Genomic DNA, 19,859 nt, shown 5'->3' with positions numbered 1-19,859 from the left:
TCATTGTCCTGCTCGGTACATTTTTCTGTAATTTTTGTTCCATCCTCCTCAGGGTTGTTTTTACCACGCACCCCACCACCGATCTCCAAGCTGCGCTTTTGATTCCAAGGTCTAAGCCATGGATGTAAATTGTGAACAAAAAATGTCAATGTGAAAAAAGGAAGTCATAAGTGATATACCTAAACAGAAATTATATCTGATAGCAGCGTTCAACATCTTTTCTGCTGGCTTACATACTTACTGGTACAAGCTAACTGGGTATAATTTTGAAGTGGGCAGAGTGGTATATGGATAATACAAAATCTCCCACTTATTAAAATGTCAGCGTTTTGGTTCAATAAAAGTCAATGGAATCGAAAATCATAAGAGGTGTATAATAATTCTGTTAAAGCAATGGGTTGAAATGCCTAAAAAGTTTCAAAATTATAGGGGAAGGATCAACTTAAAATGCACAATGTAAAAGATGAAGAGAGACATTGCAATGAAATAGGATTAGATGGTCAATATCTCATTGTATTTGGTGCACCAACCTTCTGAGCAATTATCTTTGCAACAACATCTCGTGCATGGACGTCAATGGTACAGATGGTCATGATCTTCTGCCGATCCCCCTTCGAGAGCTGACCAATTAGCATGGTGATAAGTGTATTCAGCTGGTTAACTTGCTTTTTGTAATATTCCTTCATGGCATTTTCATATCCTTCTTCCAGTCTGGCAAAGGAAATCCCAACCTCTGTAGTCCACCAAATCTGTGTGCAAGTAAGTGCTACCTGGTTCAAGAAAAGCAGGTTCAACTTAAAGTGAATTGTCTCATAAATATTAATAAACATATTATTTTGCATACTAATAGAGGATTCATCAAGTTGTCTACTATTAAAAAGGAAGGAATGAACAGTACAAAAATGAAAAACAAGAAAACTGCAAATGCTTGGAACCTGAAACCGAAGTGCTAGAAGCAGCCAGCAGGTCAGACAGGATGCACAGAAGTAGAAATAAAATTAGGATAAAAAGATTTAGAGTGATTTGAGCCATGTGTGGGAAAATGGAACTAGCTCAAGTTGGCAATTTGGTTCACATGGACAAATTGGGCTGAAGGGTCTGTTCCCATTCTACGTAGCTCTGTAATTTGAACATTTTAGATCCAAGACCTTTCATCAGACAAATACAGTCTACAACTTTAAACAGAAACCCATGGTTGGTAGCAGAATTTAGCAACCAGATTAAGATTAACAATGCAAATATATATAGCTCTGGTGACCTTTGAATTGTTTTTTTTTACTTTGTCAACACAGGAGAACCAAAGAGCGATGGATTCATTTTGTATCAACTAGATGTAACACATCTCTTAACAGAGGATGAAATTAGCTGATGAATGCTGCTAAACAGTGTCAAATTATTTTCTTCTCTGGTTTCTAGGTGATAAAGACAAAATCCATTCCATGTAATAGTGCCATGGAACTCGATCACTGTTGGCTGGCTGGAAATATATCATATGATTAAAATACAAGCAAGAGGCTAGCGATAAAGCCAGATTCGTTGTTTGTTCTGGCCTACCTGAGCTGGATAATCGAACAGCCACTGATCTCTTGGCTTCTCTTCATAAGCCACAACAGCCTCAGTCATTTCATGCCTCACTGTATCTCTCATGGTTTCAAGCACGCGATTCAACCAAGTCTCAACCTTAAACAGAAAGTAAATAATGTCTTCATCATTATGACACAAACAGGACCACAATCTTAGCAACTAAACAAATTACCTTAAACAAATTTGAAACCCAAGGTATATATTTGGTAAAAAAAAAATTAGCAGTTATCAAAAACAGTAATTTGGCATGTTTAAACCTCCAGTTTTGTCCAATATAGTTAGTAATTCCCACCAAACTCACAGCTCCAGCCGTTCAGTCATTCCATCTATGGATGTGATCAAATTACACTTGTTTCCTAACAACTCTGGTACATTGTCTAATTAACCTCTGCCTCTCCTTCCACAAAACACACAACTGCAACATAAGCTTGGCCAAGTAAGAGGCTCTGTCAGAATTTCCAAATCATAATTTAAAAGTCAAACAACAAAAAATTTAGCAAGTGTTTATAAAGTTTGCAAAATACGCCAACATCCTGGAGATGGGACATTACGAACCTTGATACAGAGCCACTCCCAAAGGCATAGAAGGAAAATATCAACAGTAATTTAGTAAAGTGAAAAAGAAATGGTAAAGCATAAGTTACATTGATGAATCAGGCCTAAAATAATGATACATATTTTATTTTAAAACTTATGTATGCCCAAATTGGAAGGGAAAATAAGTTCCGAGGAAAATAAAGTTAACCTCAAACACAAAAAAGTCTAATTTCTTGATCTGATGTATAAACACAAGTTTAACATGCACCAAGGCATACTTATAAAATTTTCATCGATGATGATCTCTACCCTTCATAATGCCTCAGGTCTGCTTTAGGATGAAGTAAGGAGGACTACGAATCTTAGCTACTCCCAGGCTGTAGGCTGCTCCCCTCGAGAATGTGAGATGCTAGACCCTTGCAACAGCTCTTCCTTGGATCCACAATACACTGCAGCAGTTCATGAAATCATTCCCCACTCACCCACAAAAGCCCCAACTACAAATATGTCATTTTAGATCTACAGTTGTATACTGAAAAGGGGGTCATTAATAATCTGCAGAGTGATCACATGACTCATAAGTTTCGGACTTCAATTTGAAAATAGAAACTTAAATCTAAACAACGCGAACTGTTAAAAGTATGAAATGTAAGTTGGCCATAGTAGTTGGGACATTGGAGTAAATGTTTGGCATTAAAAACACTGGAAACAAGAATTAATTGCACGACTAATTTACATCTATTAAAAACACAAAAACCACTATAAAAGTGATAAGATTTGGCTGCATGGTAAGTTTTAGTGTTAGATCAAGTTAGATTAATTAGAATAGCGATCATTACAATTCTAGATGGAAGTCCAGAATGAAGGGTAACTTTTAAACCAAATTGTAAACCACTTAAGGCTGAAATGAGGAAAATGTCTACAATAAAATGAAGGTGAATCTTTGGAATTCTCTATTGTGGAGTTTTAGAGACTCAAACCATTGATTACATTTTTATCTGAGGGGGATATTACAGGAATCAAGCCATGTAGGAATGAAAGGAAAATGTTGCCAAGCAGAGTATTCATCATGGTCTTATAGAATGGTGGGTCACACTCAAGGGGTCTACTCTTGCTCCTTTTTTTTTTAATGTTTTTAAGAAAATTCTTATAATATTGTCAAAAAGAATAAAGGACAGGAGGAATGAGAACATTTCAAACCAGCAAAGGATGATCACATGAGAAAAGGAGGGGGAGGATCCAAAAGAGATTCATCATAATTTTCTGGCATTGAACAAATGGAGTTAGGGAAGTCTGTGCTTATTTCTCTAGAGCAGAAAAAAAAGCCTAGAGGGATCTTTACAGAGGTATAGATAATTATGAGGGGTGTAGAAAGAGAGTTGGCAGATATTTTCAATCAGATGACCACACCCACTTTGCAATTCTCAAGAAGTCTTGTATCCAAGGTTACAACATTTCCACTCATTAACACATTTGAATAGCTTCAGCAGACACAGACATGCTTTTCCTACCTGCCCATTGCAGTCACATGGCTCTTTGAAGTTCACATATTCATCCTCCTTGCTGTACATCCCCAAGGCCATTTTAGTTGGCTTATTATCACCCTCTGTCTGGAATTTCATGCTGGCCATGTTGTCAAATAGTTTAGCCAAATGACGTTGAACCTACAATTGGAATGATTCAAAAATGGTTCACATTTCTTCAGCAGATGTCTTGAAACTAATCCAAAAGTTCTGCTTTCCACAGAGAACTGTGAAATTTTCTACAGCTGTTTTATTTATTTATTGAGATACACTGCAGAATAGCCCTTACAGCCCTTCGAGCCATGCTGCCCAGCAATTTCCCAATTTAATCCTAGCTTAATAATGGGGCAATTTACAATGACCAATTAACCTAGTAACTGGTATATCTTTGGAGTGTGGGAGGAAACCCACACAGTTACGTGGAGAACGTACAAATGCTTTACAGGCAGCGGGAGGAGTCGATCCTGGGTTGCCTATTCTATAATGTTATAATCTTTCCACTGAATCTAAACGAGTCTGGAAATGTATAGAAATGTTTCCTTCATCATATCTGTTCAATATTGTTAAACCCTGCTTCCAATAGACACTTCAATGATATCAATACAGTGGAAGTAAAGCAAAATATATGCCTGCAACTTTAATAAACAGAGGACAAATTCTGACTTAAATTTTTAGGTTTGTAAAATAAACTCTATATCTATAAGCTATTTCTTTGAAAATTTATTCATCATCCTGACAGTAATAAAGGAAGCATGAAATAAAACAGCAATTCTCAATACAATGAAGTTTACAAAGTTTCCATTTATTCATTTTTCTGGATATAGGACTCATAACTAAGCCCAATACACATACTCCATCTAGAAACATAGAAAACAGGTGCACGAGTAGGCCATTCGGCCCTCCAAGCCTGCACCGCCATTCAGTATGATCATGGCTGATCATCCAACTCAGAACCCTGTACCTGCTTTCTCTCCATACCCCCTGATCCCTTTAGCCACAAGGGCCATATCTAACTCCCTCTTATACATAGCCAATGAACTGGCCTCAACTGTTTCCTGTGGCAGAGAATTCCACAGATTCACCACTCTCTGTGTGAATTACCATTAAAGGGTACTGGTAAGCTGCCTGCTTGAATCGCAGCAATCCTTACACCGAAGGTACTCCTACAGTGCCCAGAATTCTTACTCAGTGATGATGCAATGTGAATTTCCAAATAAGGATTACATTATATACTACTCAGATGTGTTACCTGTTGTCCGTGTTCTCTGTAGCTGAATTCAAAGTTTAGGATGTGATGCTGGAGCAGTTTAGGTGTGTGACTGCTGTGTTCTTTTTAGGTGCCATACACCTAACATGGTGCAACTATGATGAGCTGGTGCAGAGAGAATGAATGCCTAGGATGATGGACTGAATGCAAATCACGTGAGTTGTTTTGTATGAGAACTGCTTAAGATGCATTTGACTAGGCAAGTAGAGAGTATTCTGTTACACTCCTGGCTCATGCCTAAGAGATGGTAAAGATACTCTAGAGTATCTGGTGGTGAGTTATTCATGACAGGATAGTTTTCTAGTGACTCTATTCATGTAGCTGATTTAGCTTAGTTTCCTTCCAATAGGGTGCTGATGATGGAGACTCATCAATGACAATGGTACTGAATCTCAAAAGTAAATAATTAGGTTCACTTTTGTTGAAAATAGTCATCTTTGTCAATTTTGTGGCCTAAATGTGACATCTGTGTCATTTCTCCATGCAAGAACAAACCTTTCCAATTGCTGAGCAGTAGCAAATGGAAATGAATATTGTTCAATTAGCATAGAAATCTACAGCACATTACAGGCCCTTCAGCCCACAATGTTGTGCTGACCATGTAACCTACTCCAGAAACTGCCTAGAATTTCCTACTGCATAGCCCTCTATTTTTCTAAGCTCCTTCTACCTATAGAAGAGTCGCTTAAAAAGACCCTATTGTATCGTCCTCTACCACCGTCAATGGCAGTGCATTCCACACACCCACCACTCTCTGTGTGAAAAAAATTACCTCTGACATCCTCCTTGTATCTACTTCCAAGCACCTTAAAACTATGCCCTCTTGTGTTATCCATTTCAACCCTGGGAAAAAGCCTTTGGCTAACCACATGATCAATTCCTCTCATCATCTTATATGCCTCTATCTGGTCACCTCTCATTCTCTATCGCTAGGAGAAAAGGCCAAGTTCACTCAACCTATTCTCATAAGGCATATTCTCCAATCCAGGCAAAGTCCTTGTAAATCTTCTCTGCACTCTCTCTATAGCATTCACATCCTTCCTGTAGTGAAGTGACCAGAACTGAATACAGTACTCCAAGTGGGATCTAACTAGGGACTTATATAACTTTAACATTACCTCACGCCAAATATTCTCACTTCTCACCTTATTTGAAAAAAGATTTATGAATAGGAATGTTTTAAAGGTGTACCAGCCAAACATGAGCAAAAGGGAATAGTTTAGATGAACACCCTGGTTGGCAGAGACAAATTCAGCCAATGAACATAACCATTCTGCATTCCTCTATGACTCAAAAATCAATGATGAAGCAGCAGAAGATTGTTGTGCCGAGACTGCTGCCCTGAAGAACTCCTGCAGGAACATACTAGGGTTGAATTGTTTGACCTCCAGCAATCACAACCCAACCATTGGTGTATTTTCCCTTGATGCCCTCTGATTTCGGTTTAACTAGGGCTCCCTGATACCACTTTCAATCAGTTTGGCACTGAGGTCAAGGACAGTCACTCCCAACTAAACTCTGGAATTCAGATTTGATCCATTTGAGATCAATGGCGTGATGATGTAAAGAGCAGAACAAGTTTAACAAAACCAAAACTCAGCGCCAGTGAGTAGGTTATTGGTGATTAATGCAATTCAATAGCAAAGTCGATAACGTATTCAATACACTGCTAATAATCAAAGATAGATTGAGTATTAACTAGTTAAATTGAATTGTTCCTGTTTATGTGTCATCAGAAAACACCTTGAAGTTATTGGCATTGTCAATATTATAAAAGAACTGAAACAGCTCAGCTGATCATAAACCTTCAATACTGTCTGGGATGTTGTCTAATAACACAGCATATCCACTGCCCTCAGTAATTTCTTGTGTCACTTCAACTGAATCAAATTGACAGAGGACTGAGTGCTGTAATGGTGAGTATCCCAGGAGAAACCCAAGATCAATTGTCCACTCAGCAGTTCTGAAATAAGTCCATATGCAGCTTACAGCTTTATGACCCAGAAACATATTCTCAAAATTTAACAAAGGATCAGCACCATTACTGTTATGTGTCTAACATCAGTGATTCCCAGAGTTTACAGATAAAAAACTGCAAATGACTGATGATATCTGTCATCTTAATTGTCTGATGAAAAGTTATGTTTGAGTAAAATGAGAGAAACTTTCCTAACCACTGATTAACCAGTGCAGCTTAAATCAGTAACTTGGTAGACAAGAGGAAAATCATACTATAGACTCATTATTCCAACTTAAATCTGCTCCTCTAATAAATGTTAAAATGCTCTGATGGCATTACAAAGCTCAAAAAAGTGATTAGTATTTTTTTTAGTGATACTACGGAGGAGGCAGGAAAGCACCTGATCCAGAAGTGATCTGATTATTTGCTAGATATCTCCCACATCGGTGAAAGACGAATGATAATTTTTTTTGTCTTATGTGCCCCAAAGCTCAGAACAGATGAAAATGTCTCTCCTTTGCGCTACTAAGTAATTTTCCTGTCATTCTACTGTGGAATATTAAGTTTGCAATCTGCAATAACTCATTCCTTTATGAAATATATTTGCCTTTTACATAGACAAATAGTTGTAAACATTTGTGTGCCATGAATACACTAATACAACCCGAAGTACAATTGCTGGCAATGAGTAATGAGGGCTTGCCTCCTTAGTTTGTTATTGTCAGTAGAATATACTTATGTTTGATTAAGGTCGATACCAAATATTCAATCCTTCTGAAAGACTAAATACTGGTATAACAATTATAAATATTTGCAACATTTTTGGCTCTTATTTTTAAATATTAAATCTACTTAAACCAGCTGCAACTTAACATGGAGAATGAGGGAAAAAAAAAGATTTGAGAGTATGCTAAATGGGTGAATTGCTGAATGCAACTCAATTGTACCAAGGGAGGAACTTGGACTTTTGCATAGTTGCTGACATTTGCTCTCCATCATCCCTGACATAGGTTACTGCTTGTTTCTCCGTACCATGAATACAGCTGTCAAAAATGAATGGAAGCAAACTCAAAAAAAGCCCACAAAGACATTGCAGATTTATAGTCATAATTGTTAAATTCATGTGATGAATTGTTCTTTTGGGTTCTGTGGTGTCCAGGAATGGTGAAGACATACAGAACAATTAACCAAAATGCTCAGTCAGCAAACCAGAAACCAATCCCACGTGCATTTCCCAAACCTCATTTACCTTACAGTAAAATGAATTAATTTTATAATATCGGTTTTAATATGAAATTAAAGTTCGAGAAAATTGTTAAAAAAATTAAAAAGCACAACTCAAAAACTGAGTTACATCAGGAGTGAGATATGCCAACTAGTGGTATGGTGCCGCAGCAACAACCTGGCACCGTCAGTAAGACCTAAGAGCTGATTGTGGACTTCAGGAAGGGTAAGACGAAGGAACACATACCAATCCTCATAGAGGAATTGGAAGTGGAGAGAGTGAGCAGTTTCAAGTTCCTGGGTGTCAAGATCTCTGAGGATCTAACCTGGTCCCGACATATCGACGTAGTTATAAAGAAAGCAAGACAGTGGCTATATTTTATTAGGAGTTTGAAGAGATTTGGCATGTCAACAATACACTCAAAAACTTCTATAGTTGTACCGTGGACAGCATTCTGACAGGCTGCATCACTCTCTGATATGGAGGGGCTACTGTGGAGGACCAAGAGAAGCTGCAGAAGGTTGTAAACCTGGTCAGCTCCACCTTGGGCATTAGTCTACAAAGTACCCAGGACATCTTTAGGGAGCATTGTCTCAGAAAGGTAGCATTCATTATTAAGGACCTCCAGCACCCAGGGCATGCCCTTTTCTCACTGTTACCATCAGGTAGGAGATACAGAAGCTTGATGACACACACTCAGCAATTCACTAACAACTTCTTCCCCTCTGCCATCCAATTCCTAAATGGACATTGAAGCTTTGAGCATTATTTTAAAAAATATTCAGTATTTCTGTTTTTGCACATTTTTAAAAAATCTATTCAATATACATAAATAATTTACTTGTTTATTCATTATGCTTTATTTTATTTATTATTATTTTTTCTCTCTCTCTGCTAGATTATGTACTGCATTGAACTGCTGCTGTTAAGTTAACAAATTTCACATCACATGCTGGTGATAATAAACCTGATTCTGATTCTGAAATATAAATAGACATAGTGTTAGTAATGGGTGGCAGGGTGGGGATACATCTCTATCAAAGGAGGTGTAAGGTGCTCCTTCCTCCACTATCCTGAAGGTCTCCCTTGGGCAATGTGTTGCACTTACTTAGTTCCACGATCAGGGTCACCTGAAACGTATGAGCAGCTGGTACGTATCACAAGTGCTGGTTACGCGACCTCTGAAGAGTATTGCTAATGGCTGGGATCACCTGTGTTGTGAAGACACTGCCCAGAAGGCAGCAATGACAAACCACTTCTATAGAAAAAATTTCCAAGCGCAATCCTGGTCATGGAAAGATCATGATCACCATTGTCATTTGACTTGATACATAACGAACGAACAAGTGTTAGTAAATCAGTTCCTCCCCTGTCCTCTGATGCCTTCAGTAAACACTCCAGAACAAAAACTAAATCAAAACCCTGAAGAAACAGAAAATTGCAAGTATTTCACATAAGCTGCCTTACTGACGTTTGTCATTTTGTTAAGCATTACAAATTATGTAGAAAAAGTATTTACATTCAGAAAAGGTATTTAGAATGCAATGATTGTTAAATAACAAATGAAAAAAGCAAGTTTTTACATTATGTCGCATCTGGTTAAGCATGTTACTGAATCAGAATTTGTCTACTAAAGTTTGCTGGGCTAGAAATTCCACGAGCTTGCTACTGCAAGGCCCATTGTTTGTAGCTAATAAGCTCGAGATTTTCAAAAGGGAGAGGGTACTTTTTGCAGAGCCATTGTTGGAGTGGACAGGGTTAGATTGGGGACCTTGGGGTTTCAACTCAATAGGCCAGCGAGAAGAGGTGGAGATTAAGATAAGCTTCTAGCATCTGTTTATTTCTTTCCTTCTTATTGCACATTAAGAGTGGGAATGACTGTCATGACAGTGGAATGCTCCTCTTGTAAAATGTGGGAAGACAGTGTCCCTGATGATGACTACACATGCAAGATCTGCATCCAGCAGCAGCCGGTTGCCTCTTTGACTGCAGGCCTGTGACTGGTGATGTGCCCCAGGGATCAATACTGGGTCCATTGTTGTTTGCCATCCGTATCAACAATCTGAATGATAACGTGGTAAACTAGATCAGCAAATTTGCAGATAACACCTCGACTGGGGGCCATAGTAGATAGCGAGGAAAACTATCAAAGCTTGCTGCAGGATCTGAACCAACTCAAAAAATGAGTAGAAAAATGACAAATGAAATTTAATACAGACAGGTGTGAGGTGTTGCACTTTGAGAGAAGGTACCAGGGTAGGATTTGCACAGTGATTGGAAGGACACTGAAGGGTTCAGTAGAACAGAGGGATCTGGGAATATAGATCCACAATTCCTTGAAAGTGGTGTCACAAGTACTGTAGATAGAGTTGTAAAGACAGCTTTGAGCATACTGGCTTCAATAAATTAGAGCACTGAGTACAGGATTTGGGATGTTATGTTGAAGCTATATAAGACTTTAGTGAGGAAAATTTGAATAATGTGTGCAGTTCTGGTTACTTAGCTACAGAAAAGATATCAACAAGTTTGAAAAAGTACAGAGAAAATTTACAAGGCTGTTGCAGGACTTGAGGACCTGAATTATAGAGAAAAGTTGAATAGGTTAGAACGTTCTTCTCCCTGGAGTGGAGAAGAATGACAGGAGACAAGATCGAGTTATACAAAATTATGAAGGGTATAGATAAGCTTTACGTAAACACATTTTTCCATTGAGGTTGGGTGAAACTAGAGCTAGAGGTCATAGGTAAAGGATGACAGGTGAAATATTTAAGGAGAACCTGAGGGAAAACTTCATCACTCAAAGAGTGGGGGGTATGGACTGTGCTACCAGAACAATGCAGGTTCAACTGCAACATTTAAGAGAAGCTTGAATAAGTACATGGATGGGGGAGGTTTGAAGGGCAATGATCCAGGTACACATTAATGGAACTAGGCAGAATAACAGATTGGCATGGACATGGTCCGAAGAGCTGGTTGCTGTGTTGTAGTGTTTTATAACTCTATGTTAAAGGAGGAGTACTGACCAATATGGACAATATCATTTTGAGATGCAAACTATCAACTACCCCTTTCCCTCCACAGAATCCACTGAATTCTTTCAGTATTTTATTCTTGTTTTGGTCCAAATTCCAGCATTTGTTTGTGTCACAAGCCTAGGTAATAAATGTTAATGTCTGAAAGGTCAATATGTCAGTATTACAGACCTTCAAAAACATATCACAACTGTTTAGCAATATGGTGCTACTAAGTGATTAAGTTAGTTCTACATCAATAAGAAAAAATATTGTCAAAAATACATCTGATTATAATTAAAAATTCACATTCTACCTGACATCTGATTATAATTCTAGATTCACACTTTACCTGAATTTGTACAATTTTACACAGTGTGCAGAAGTTGAGCTATTTATGCAATATTAATAACCCCAGCATTTTGTAACCTTCTAACCCTTCAGCTAGCATACTGAGATGCTCACCTGATGAGGGTTGGTCCCATTGGATAGAATATCCAACAAATCAGCAGAGGAAATAAAATAGAACCTGGGAAAGGCCAGTCTTTTGGTGTCAAGATATTCAGCCAGGGCTTTTTCACAGAGAGCCAGTCTATGCAGGAAGAAAATAAGAACAAAGCACCCATTTACATCACACTTAAGATTTACTGAACGACATTTCTCATAAAACTCTGATAACCTAGCATCCACAGGACTCTGGTAGTTCCCAACTGGCAGATTTTCTGGATTTCTAGTACCGCAAACTTTTAATTCACTGCTTTGATTTTACAAACCAGCACAAGTTTTCCAGTGAATTTACAGGGAATGGTGCAAACCATGGTGGTAAAAATGGTGGTAAAAAGGAGTATAAGTAACAGACCAGATGACCCGGATGCTAAAGCACTGGAACTTCCAAACAAACAGTAGACACAGGATTATTGGAGTCTTACTACACTGAGCAAAAAATGTGATTGACTTTTTTTATATTTTGAAAATAACACCCTGGCCAGCCACCAACACAAAAATTAAAAAAGGTAAATAGACATCCAGACTGGTAAGTATACATCTTGAGGTTTTCAAAGCCTTGTGGGTCTTGCCTAGTGCAAAATGACATTAGCCTAGTTTACAAAATGTTCTAATTCCTCAGAAAGGCTGCAGCCTTTGGAACATTTCTCATGTTGTCTCTGCTATTCTGGATAAGTTATCCACATAGACTTTAAGGTCCCATCTTCTTTCCACGAGCGATTACCATTACATACCAGGACATTTAGGCCTAAGACCTATGAGTTTTCACTCATATCCCATCTGTATATGCAAAAGCAATCAAGTTCCAGAAGACTAGCATCATGCTCGCTGAACAAGTTTTGCTAGCTTTGGCCTTTTATGGGAAGTGGATGATTTGGCAAAGGCCAATACTTTCATTGCCCAGCCCTAGCAGTTATTATAATTGAATAGCTTACAAGTCAATTTAACACATTGCTAAACTGTTTCAGGACAGCAGATTTCCAGTCCTAAAGAGCATTTGTGAATCATTATTGTCCTTACAATAATTTAATACTTCTGCGGTCACCATTACTGACAGAAATATCATTCTCCAGATTTACATATTTTAAATTGCCCAGTTGTTCGGACAGGATTTCAACAAGTCTCCAAGGCCCCTGGCCTTAATGAAAGAAAAACAGAAGCTTATCATATCACTTACTTTCTTACGATTCTTAACAATGCCCTTCCAACTCCATTATCCAGTAGTTTAACTTTAGGAGTGGGTTTTATTGTGCTTTACAATCTCAAGGAGCAGAGCAGCTGAAGACGGAATATAGCCAGAACAAGCTTTGTGCCCCCAAGTACTTTCAAAAGATGACTAAGGTCATGACTTCACTGACAAATTGTTTTACTCCACTTCATTTTATTACAGCCCTCAATATTTCATTTAGTTCATTCAATCAAATGAGAAAAGTTTTAACTTACCTCACTTGGATGTCTTCAAGCTTTTCACACAATCCTGGTTTGTTAGTGGCTTCTACTACATTTGGAGTTCTCTCAGCATCCCATGCCAGTTCTTTAAAGTCTTTATCAATGCCATCAAAGCGTTTGGAATCCTACATGACGCACAGCACAGCCGTAATTTTCTAACACATTTTTACTTCCTATTTTATCATAAAATATGAACAGAACAACTTCCAAAAATGAGAAGTGTTATTTATGCTTTTAAAGTGGCCTCTAAATATTTAGAAAAAGATGAAAAGGAAATGAATTGAAGATAAAGAGCTTGATCTTGCTTGATAAATATATAAACACCTTTAATCAATCTATGTTCTTTTATAGTTTTAACTAGTAAATATCTGACCTCTTCGATCTTGAACATTTCAACAGACCCAGCATCCACAATCTTGTGACAAAGATGACAAAGTCTAGATTTCCAAACACTAAGTGTGAAAAAGTGCTCTTTAGTTTCACTAGTAGCCTAGCACTAGTGTAGAATTAGATCCTTTGATCTAGATTTCTCCCTGACCTTAGAAGAAATCTTCCAAGATTTTGTCTTCACAACTTTGTCGTGGTTTGGAGGCTTGCTTGCCTCAATGACCTAGAGAGCTATGCCAGCTGGGGCCAGAGCTTTATACTTTGGCTCTGGGTAGGGTCACCCATGCCAAATAAGCCAAAGGGTAGAAGACACACTAAGAGTGGTCCACTGATCCTCCTGGTTCGGGGGTGCAGCTCAGGGCTAACAGCCCTGACTGGCAAAACAAAACTGTTACTGAAATGGCAATAAAGAATCCTCCTAAATCTGAGAGGGTCAGTATTCCTGAGTCCCCACTTAGGACTTGCATGACAGTAGTGAAAACTGAGAGAATGCACCTGACACAATGAAGGAAGCCCTGAACACACTGTGAAGGAAGACCTTCATTGCTGCCCTAAAGTCAGCAATTAAGTCAAAGGAAATAATTTCTGCATCCTTCTGAATTAAACTACTGAACATTTGGTTGTTATTAGATTGTCATTAGATTGTTACTTAACATTCAAAACACAAAAAATGCAACCCAGTTGTATGCAAACTATCTTCATAAGTTAGCCCTCAACACCATTCTGGTCAACCCTAGTTGCATCATGCCCAGGACCAATATGTTCTACTTGAAGACCTACAGGCAAAACTGCATGCATGACTTCAATAAGCTTTGACAGCACTCCATCCATTTAAAAAATCACTTACATTTCTTTGTATTTCAACCCCATTGAGATAAAGCCCAATATTTCATGATCTTCCCAATTACCTTTTGTCTCAGATGTTTGTGCTTTGTGCATCTAACCATCCAAATGTTTTTTTCTTTCTCCAGAGACACAAGAGATTCTGCAGATGCTGGAAATCTGGAGCAACATACACACAAAGTGCTGGAGGAATTCTGCAAGTCAAGTGGCATCTGTCAGGGGAAAATGGACTGTCCAGCTTTGGTTCAAGATGTCTTAGACCAAAGCATCGACTGTTCCCTTACAACCATAAATTTTGTCTAAACTGCTGAGTTTCTCCAGCCTTTTGTGTGTATTGCCCCTTATTTTCTCCACTATTTTTCACTTTTACATTAACTCAAAAACTGACACGACTTCTGATTTACAATTATAAATTTAAATGCTACAATTTTATCACACTTAAAAATACAAAGTAAATGTTTATTATACCTCAGGCAACTGAGAGCGAATATCTTCAGACCCAATGAAGATGCTTTCAAGATGTGACCACGTTCGTTGCACCTCAAACCAAACTGATATCACAGAATCAGCAATGGACAGCTTCTTCTGCCAGCTGGATACCTCTTCCAAAAAGAAGGCAATATACTTGGAAGTCATTAAGTTCTGTAGCTGGACCTGGTTGTCCTCCAGGGTCTCAATAAGCTCCTCATCTGATTTGAGCAATGGGACAGAAGTGCGTGAGTGATGTTCGTACTGAAATTCCATAGTGCTCCAAGTGGCATTCAACTCCTTCAATACCTTTTCCATGCCCATTTCTTTTACAGCCTTGTCAACAATTCCACAAACCTCTTCTTCAAAGTTGTGCAGATTCAGTTTCAAGAGGTCAGCTAGAGTTGTGCTATCATCCATTGTAAATGTTACATTTGTAGCTTGCATTAGTTGATACCAATGCCTATCGCGAATAGCTGGATTCTGAAGTTCAGCTACAGCCCGCAGTGAAGTTAAAATATTCTTTACTGTGTGGTCCAATCCAGTGAAAGCATCCCATGCCCGCACTTCTTTATCTAAGGCACGGATATCTTTAGCAAACTTTTTACATTCTAGATCCATGTTTTCAACATTGATTTCTCTCCACTTGGTCGTCTTCCAATCATCGATGCTTGAATGTACCAGAAAAATCATATCCCACAGTTGTTTCAAAAGATGTACTTCTTTTCTACATTGTTTTAATTGCTTATAGTCTGGTACGTTGACCTCAAACAAACCAGCAGACTCATTAATGGTGCTCATTGTTGTCTCCATCTGGCTGATCTGAGAGTGGACAACATCCAGTATTTGGTAGGCTTGCACACTATCAAACCTAATGAAAAGAAAACAAATCACTGTATTAGAGAATATACAACACTTCTTTTCTTCATTTTGCATATTTAATAATTACAGACTCAAGAAAAGTCACTTTGGCCACTGAATAAAATATGGATACATCATAGCAATCACAGCATGATACAGTAGCTACTATATCTTCATGCAATCAATAAACAAGAATCTTCAGTGATGACAAAGATGGAGGTTATACTGTATGTAATAATTTTTCAGGACCTGGGCATTGCTGGCAAAGCCTTAATTTATTGCCCATCTCTCATTGCCCTCAAGAAGATGGAAGTGATCCACCTTTTTTAACAGTTGTATTCCTTCGTGTGAAGGTTCTTCAGTTGTTGGGATGGAAGTTCCAGGATTTAGATTCACATCAGGATGCTGTGTGACTTGAAGGGAATGCTGCAAGTGTGGTGTCTCCATATGCCTGAAGCCTCGTTTTCTTGGTAGTAAAACTCACAGGTTTGGGAGGTGTCAGACAGTTTGGCTGAGGAACCACGGTATATTTTATAAATGGTACAACAATGACAGAAAAAATGCTGTGTGTGATGTATACGATATCAGTCAAGTTGGCTGTTTTGTTATGATCGCATCTGGCTTCCTGGAAGTTGTCAGAGTTGCATTCAGTGATTCTCATTTTCCTGAATTACCGTAGATTCCGGACTACAGAGCGCACCTGATTAATAGCCGCTGGCTCTAATTTTAGAAATAAAATCATTTTTTTAATTATACAGGCCGCATCGGATTTTAGGCCGCACCGAATCTCCGGCGGAACGGATTTTCGGCGCACTGGATTTCCGGCGGACCGGATTTTCGGCGCACTGGATTTCCGGCGGACCGGATTTTCGGCGCACCGGATTTTCGGCCGCTTGTAATATGAGATATTTACACAGAAAGATATTACACGTGTTGGGCTTCAAATTCTGCCCTGTGTTCGTTTTGGAAGAGAGACAACCAACACCGGATTACAGTGCAGCGTGGCTTTATTGCAGAACGCGTTTTGCCTTCCCCTTACATTCTGCTCTTATTTATACTCCTTTTTCCCCCAAACCAAACCCTCGCTACACATATTTGGTAAGGCTAAACTTTGTTATACCTACCGGTATTTGGTAACATCGGACACTTGTGTCCTTATTGGCCCGATACCATTCACACACGAGTTTTACTGTTTTTTTGTTTACTGAATCGCTAGCAGTTTCGGTGCAGCGGAATCCTCAGTTTCGCTCCCTCCCTCCCTTGTACTGCTGTCTAATATCACGTGAGCCATTCCTGACCTGAAGCGGCAGTCCCAAATTAAATCTCCACCGTCTCACCATCGATTCATGTATGCCAAGATTACGCGCAGCAGCTCGATTTCCTTGTTCAACCGCCAGATTGATTGCCTTTAACTTAAAAGCTGCATCATACGCTTTTCTTCGAGTGTTTTCCATGTTGATGAGGGTGAGTACAAATGGCTGATTTACAATAATTTGTGAAGTGCGCTTGATTTATCGTACAATTTCATTGGACCTCTGTGAACTACTCATCAATTTTATTGGTCTACTGTTACGAGGCAAAATGTTTTGGCGGCATGGGAAAAAACTTTCTATTAGCCGCACCTTATTATAAGCCGCTATGTTCAATGCTGTTCAAAGCATGGGAAAAAAGTAGCGGCTTATAATCCGACATCTACGGTATGCCTTGTAGATGACGGACTGTGTTGAGTATTTCAAGCTGATTTACTTATCACAACACACCATACCCTGCCTCATCCCTGCTTTGTTCCAGTCAATCCAGGATGTTCATGGAGGGGCCTAATATACTTACTGGGGAAGTACTGCAAAAGGATCCTGCAGCAGGAACGGCTGACCTTCAACAAATATAAACCATCTTCCTGAAATGTCTCTAAACATAGGAGTGATTGGCCCCTCAATAGCAACTGACTTCAGCTTCACCCATGCTTCTTGATGCCACATTGTGAAGTATTGCTTTGACGTCAATGAAAATCATTATTGCCCATCTCTGGAATTCAGATTTTTGGTTTATATTCAGACCAAGGTTATGATAAGGCAACTGGTCCTAAAGAAATCCCAAACTTTGTATCAATAACTAACTGACTGGCAAATAGGTGCCACTTGAGAATAGTGTTGAAAATAACTTCTACAACTATGCTGATAATTGAGGGTATATGGAGCAACTGAATCGGATTTGTCCATTTTTTGAAGACAGCTCACTGAGGGACAATTTTCTGCAATTGTCGAGTAGATGCCAGTGTTACAGATGAATGGAAACAGCTGGGCCAGAGGCGCAGCTCGTCCTGGAACAGAGGAATTTGGAATTGCAGGCAGACCCCAGCCTTTGTTACACCCAGTACTCTCAGCCTTTTCCTAGAATCAAATTGGCTAAAACTGGTTTCTGTGATTGGGATCTCATAAACATGATCATGTAGATATGCTTCAACACTGCACCACCATAAAGAATTGAAATGCTCTTTAAGTCTTCTTCTTCAGTTAGATGTTAGTGTCCTATTCATGATTTGGGAGGAATACAGAACTTTGATCTGATCCACTTGTTGTGAGAATGTTTAGCTCTGTCCACCACATGTTCTAGCTATGCAACGTACACCGTGTCCAGGAGTGCAGCTTCAGTAGGTTGCCAGTTCATTTTTAGGTCTATCAAGTGCTGCTCTCAGGATGTCCTTCTGCACTCCTACTGAAATAAGGCTGATCTCCTGGATTGACAGTAATTGCACAGTGAGCTTTATGCCAAGCCATGGAATTACTGTCTGCTGCTAATGGCTCACATGGATGATTTATTAATAGACGCCCAGTAATAAGCTGGCAGATCTCTTCTGGGTTTGTTTCATTTAGCTCAATTGTAGTGACATGGAATTTAATTAAGGGTACACTTTTTGCAAAGATTTAACTTGTTTCCACAGGTACTGTGGAGTGGTCGTTTCTGCCAATATTATCACGACAGATTAATTTCCACTGGCAGATTGGGGTGGACCGAGTTAGCACAAATCAAATAGGTTTATATCTTTCTTGTTGGTTCATTTACAGTCTGTCATGATCTAGTCTGGCAGCTGTATCCTTCAGGACACAGGCCAGCTTAGTCCCCAGCCAGGATATGTTCTGCGTTCTTCTAACTTTAAGTGCTTCTTCTAAGTGTTGTTCAATGTGGAGGAGCACTAATCCTTCAGCTGAAGGAAGGCATCAAGTAAAAGGAAGTTTCCTAGCTTCTGGAAACACAAAAGACTGCAGATGCTGCAATCTGGAGCAACAAGCAATCTGCTGGAAGAACTCAATATGTCAAGCAGCATCGGTAGAAGGAAAGGAATTATCAACGTTTCAGAACAAAACCCTGCATCAGTCCAGATGTTTGCTTTTCCAAGCCTCTGCCTGGTCTAATGTCCAGAGAACCTGGAAATCACTGTTGAGAGCTTCAAGGGCTATCTTCTCCAACCTTGTGCACTGTGCAGCCATTTTTTGATGGTCTACCCTGGCAGGTGTAGGCAATGTGGCTTGTGATGAGAAACCTGTAGGGATACCTGAAGATATGATTCTGCGAATATATCCAAGGCAGAATGCTCTTTGACAAGTCTGCAGGACAGTTTTGTGAATTTAGACACCACTCCTTGAATACTTGTGAAGAGGATTTCATGAGGTCAGCTAGTTTGGGATTAATTTTAATGAGTGTAAATTCAGTGCCTCAGGTAATATCATGTGGATTCATTCTCTAATATAGCAGAAATGGTACAACTGAGCGTATTGCTAAACCACATCATAGAATATGCACAAGTTACATTTACAAGTTTTAAGCATTGGCAAATTGGTCCCCAAAAAATCTAGTGGCACAGTACCAATAATTAGGATTAGCAGACAATGGAAACTGACAGAATTAGATGGGACAGCTGTTCAGCAACTCTCCATATTTACAATATGAGCGACCTCGATGTAAATGAACTTCAAGGGATGGATAAAATACAATTGAATTGATGCTGTCCACCTTAATATTATTCCCATCATAACCATAGTCCTAGCAATAAGCAATACATTCATACAAATATTTCTGTAAAGAGGTGATCAAAGCATCAAAGCATATCAAACTGTTATAAAGCATGAAATTGAGGCAGGCACACTTTTCATTAAGCTATATTGCAGTACATAACTCAAAGTGACTCTTTAAGGGAAACAAAATTACTGAAAGGATCTATAACGATGGTTGTTTTATAGAA

General features: G+C 38.9%; 1 protein-coding gene across 1 annotated transcript in view; it reads right to left on the bottom strand.

Moving 5' to 3' along the window:
• dnah9 (dynein, axonemal, heavy chain 9) overlaps window positions 1-19,859 on the bottom strand; it is a 550,870-nt gene that overhangs the window by 447,316 nt on the left and 83,695 nt on the right. The window contains exons 20-25 of the mRNA XM_073025877.1: window positions 14,759-15,629; window positions 13,055-13,185; window positions 11,573-11,699; window positions 3,633-3,785; window positions 1,555-1,680; window positions 531-770 (exon numbers count right to left, since the gene is read on the bottom strand). Of these exons, the coding sequence (XP_072881978.1) occupies window positions 531-770; window positions 1,555-1,680; window positions 3,633-3,785; window positions 11,573-11,699; window positions 13,055-13,185; window positions 14,759-15,629 (1,648 nt within the window). The remainder of the gene's footprint in view (window positions 1-530; window positions 771-1,554; window positions 1,681-3,632; window positions 3,786-11,572; window positions 11,700-13,054; window positions 13,186-14,758; window positions 15,630-19,859) is intronic.

The sequence above is a fragment of the Hemitrygon akajei genome, chromosome 22 (genome assembly GCF_048418815.1).
Source record: "Hemitrygon akajei chromosome 22, sHemAka1.3, whole genome shotgun sequence".
NCBI lineage: Eukaryota > Metazoa > Chordata > Chondrichthyes > Myliobatiformes > Dasyatidae > Hemitrygon > Hemitrygon akajei.
This window is presented reverse-complemented; position numbering and strand designations above follow the sequence as displayed.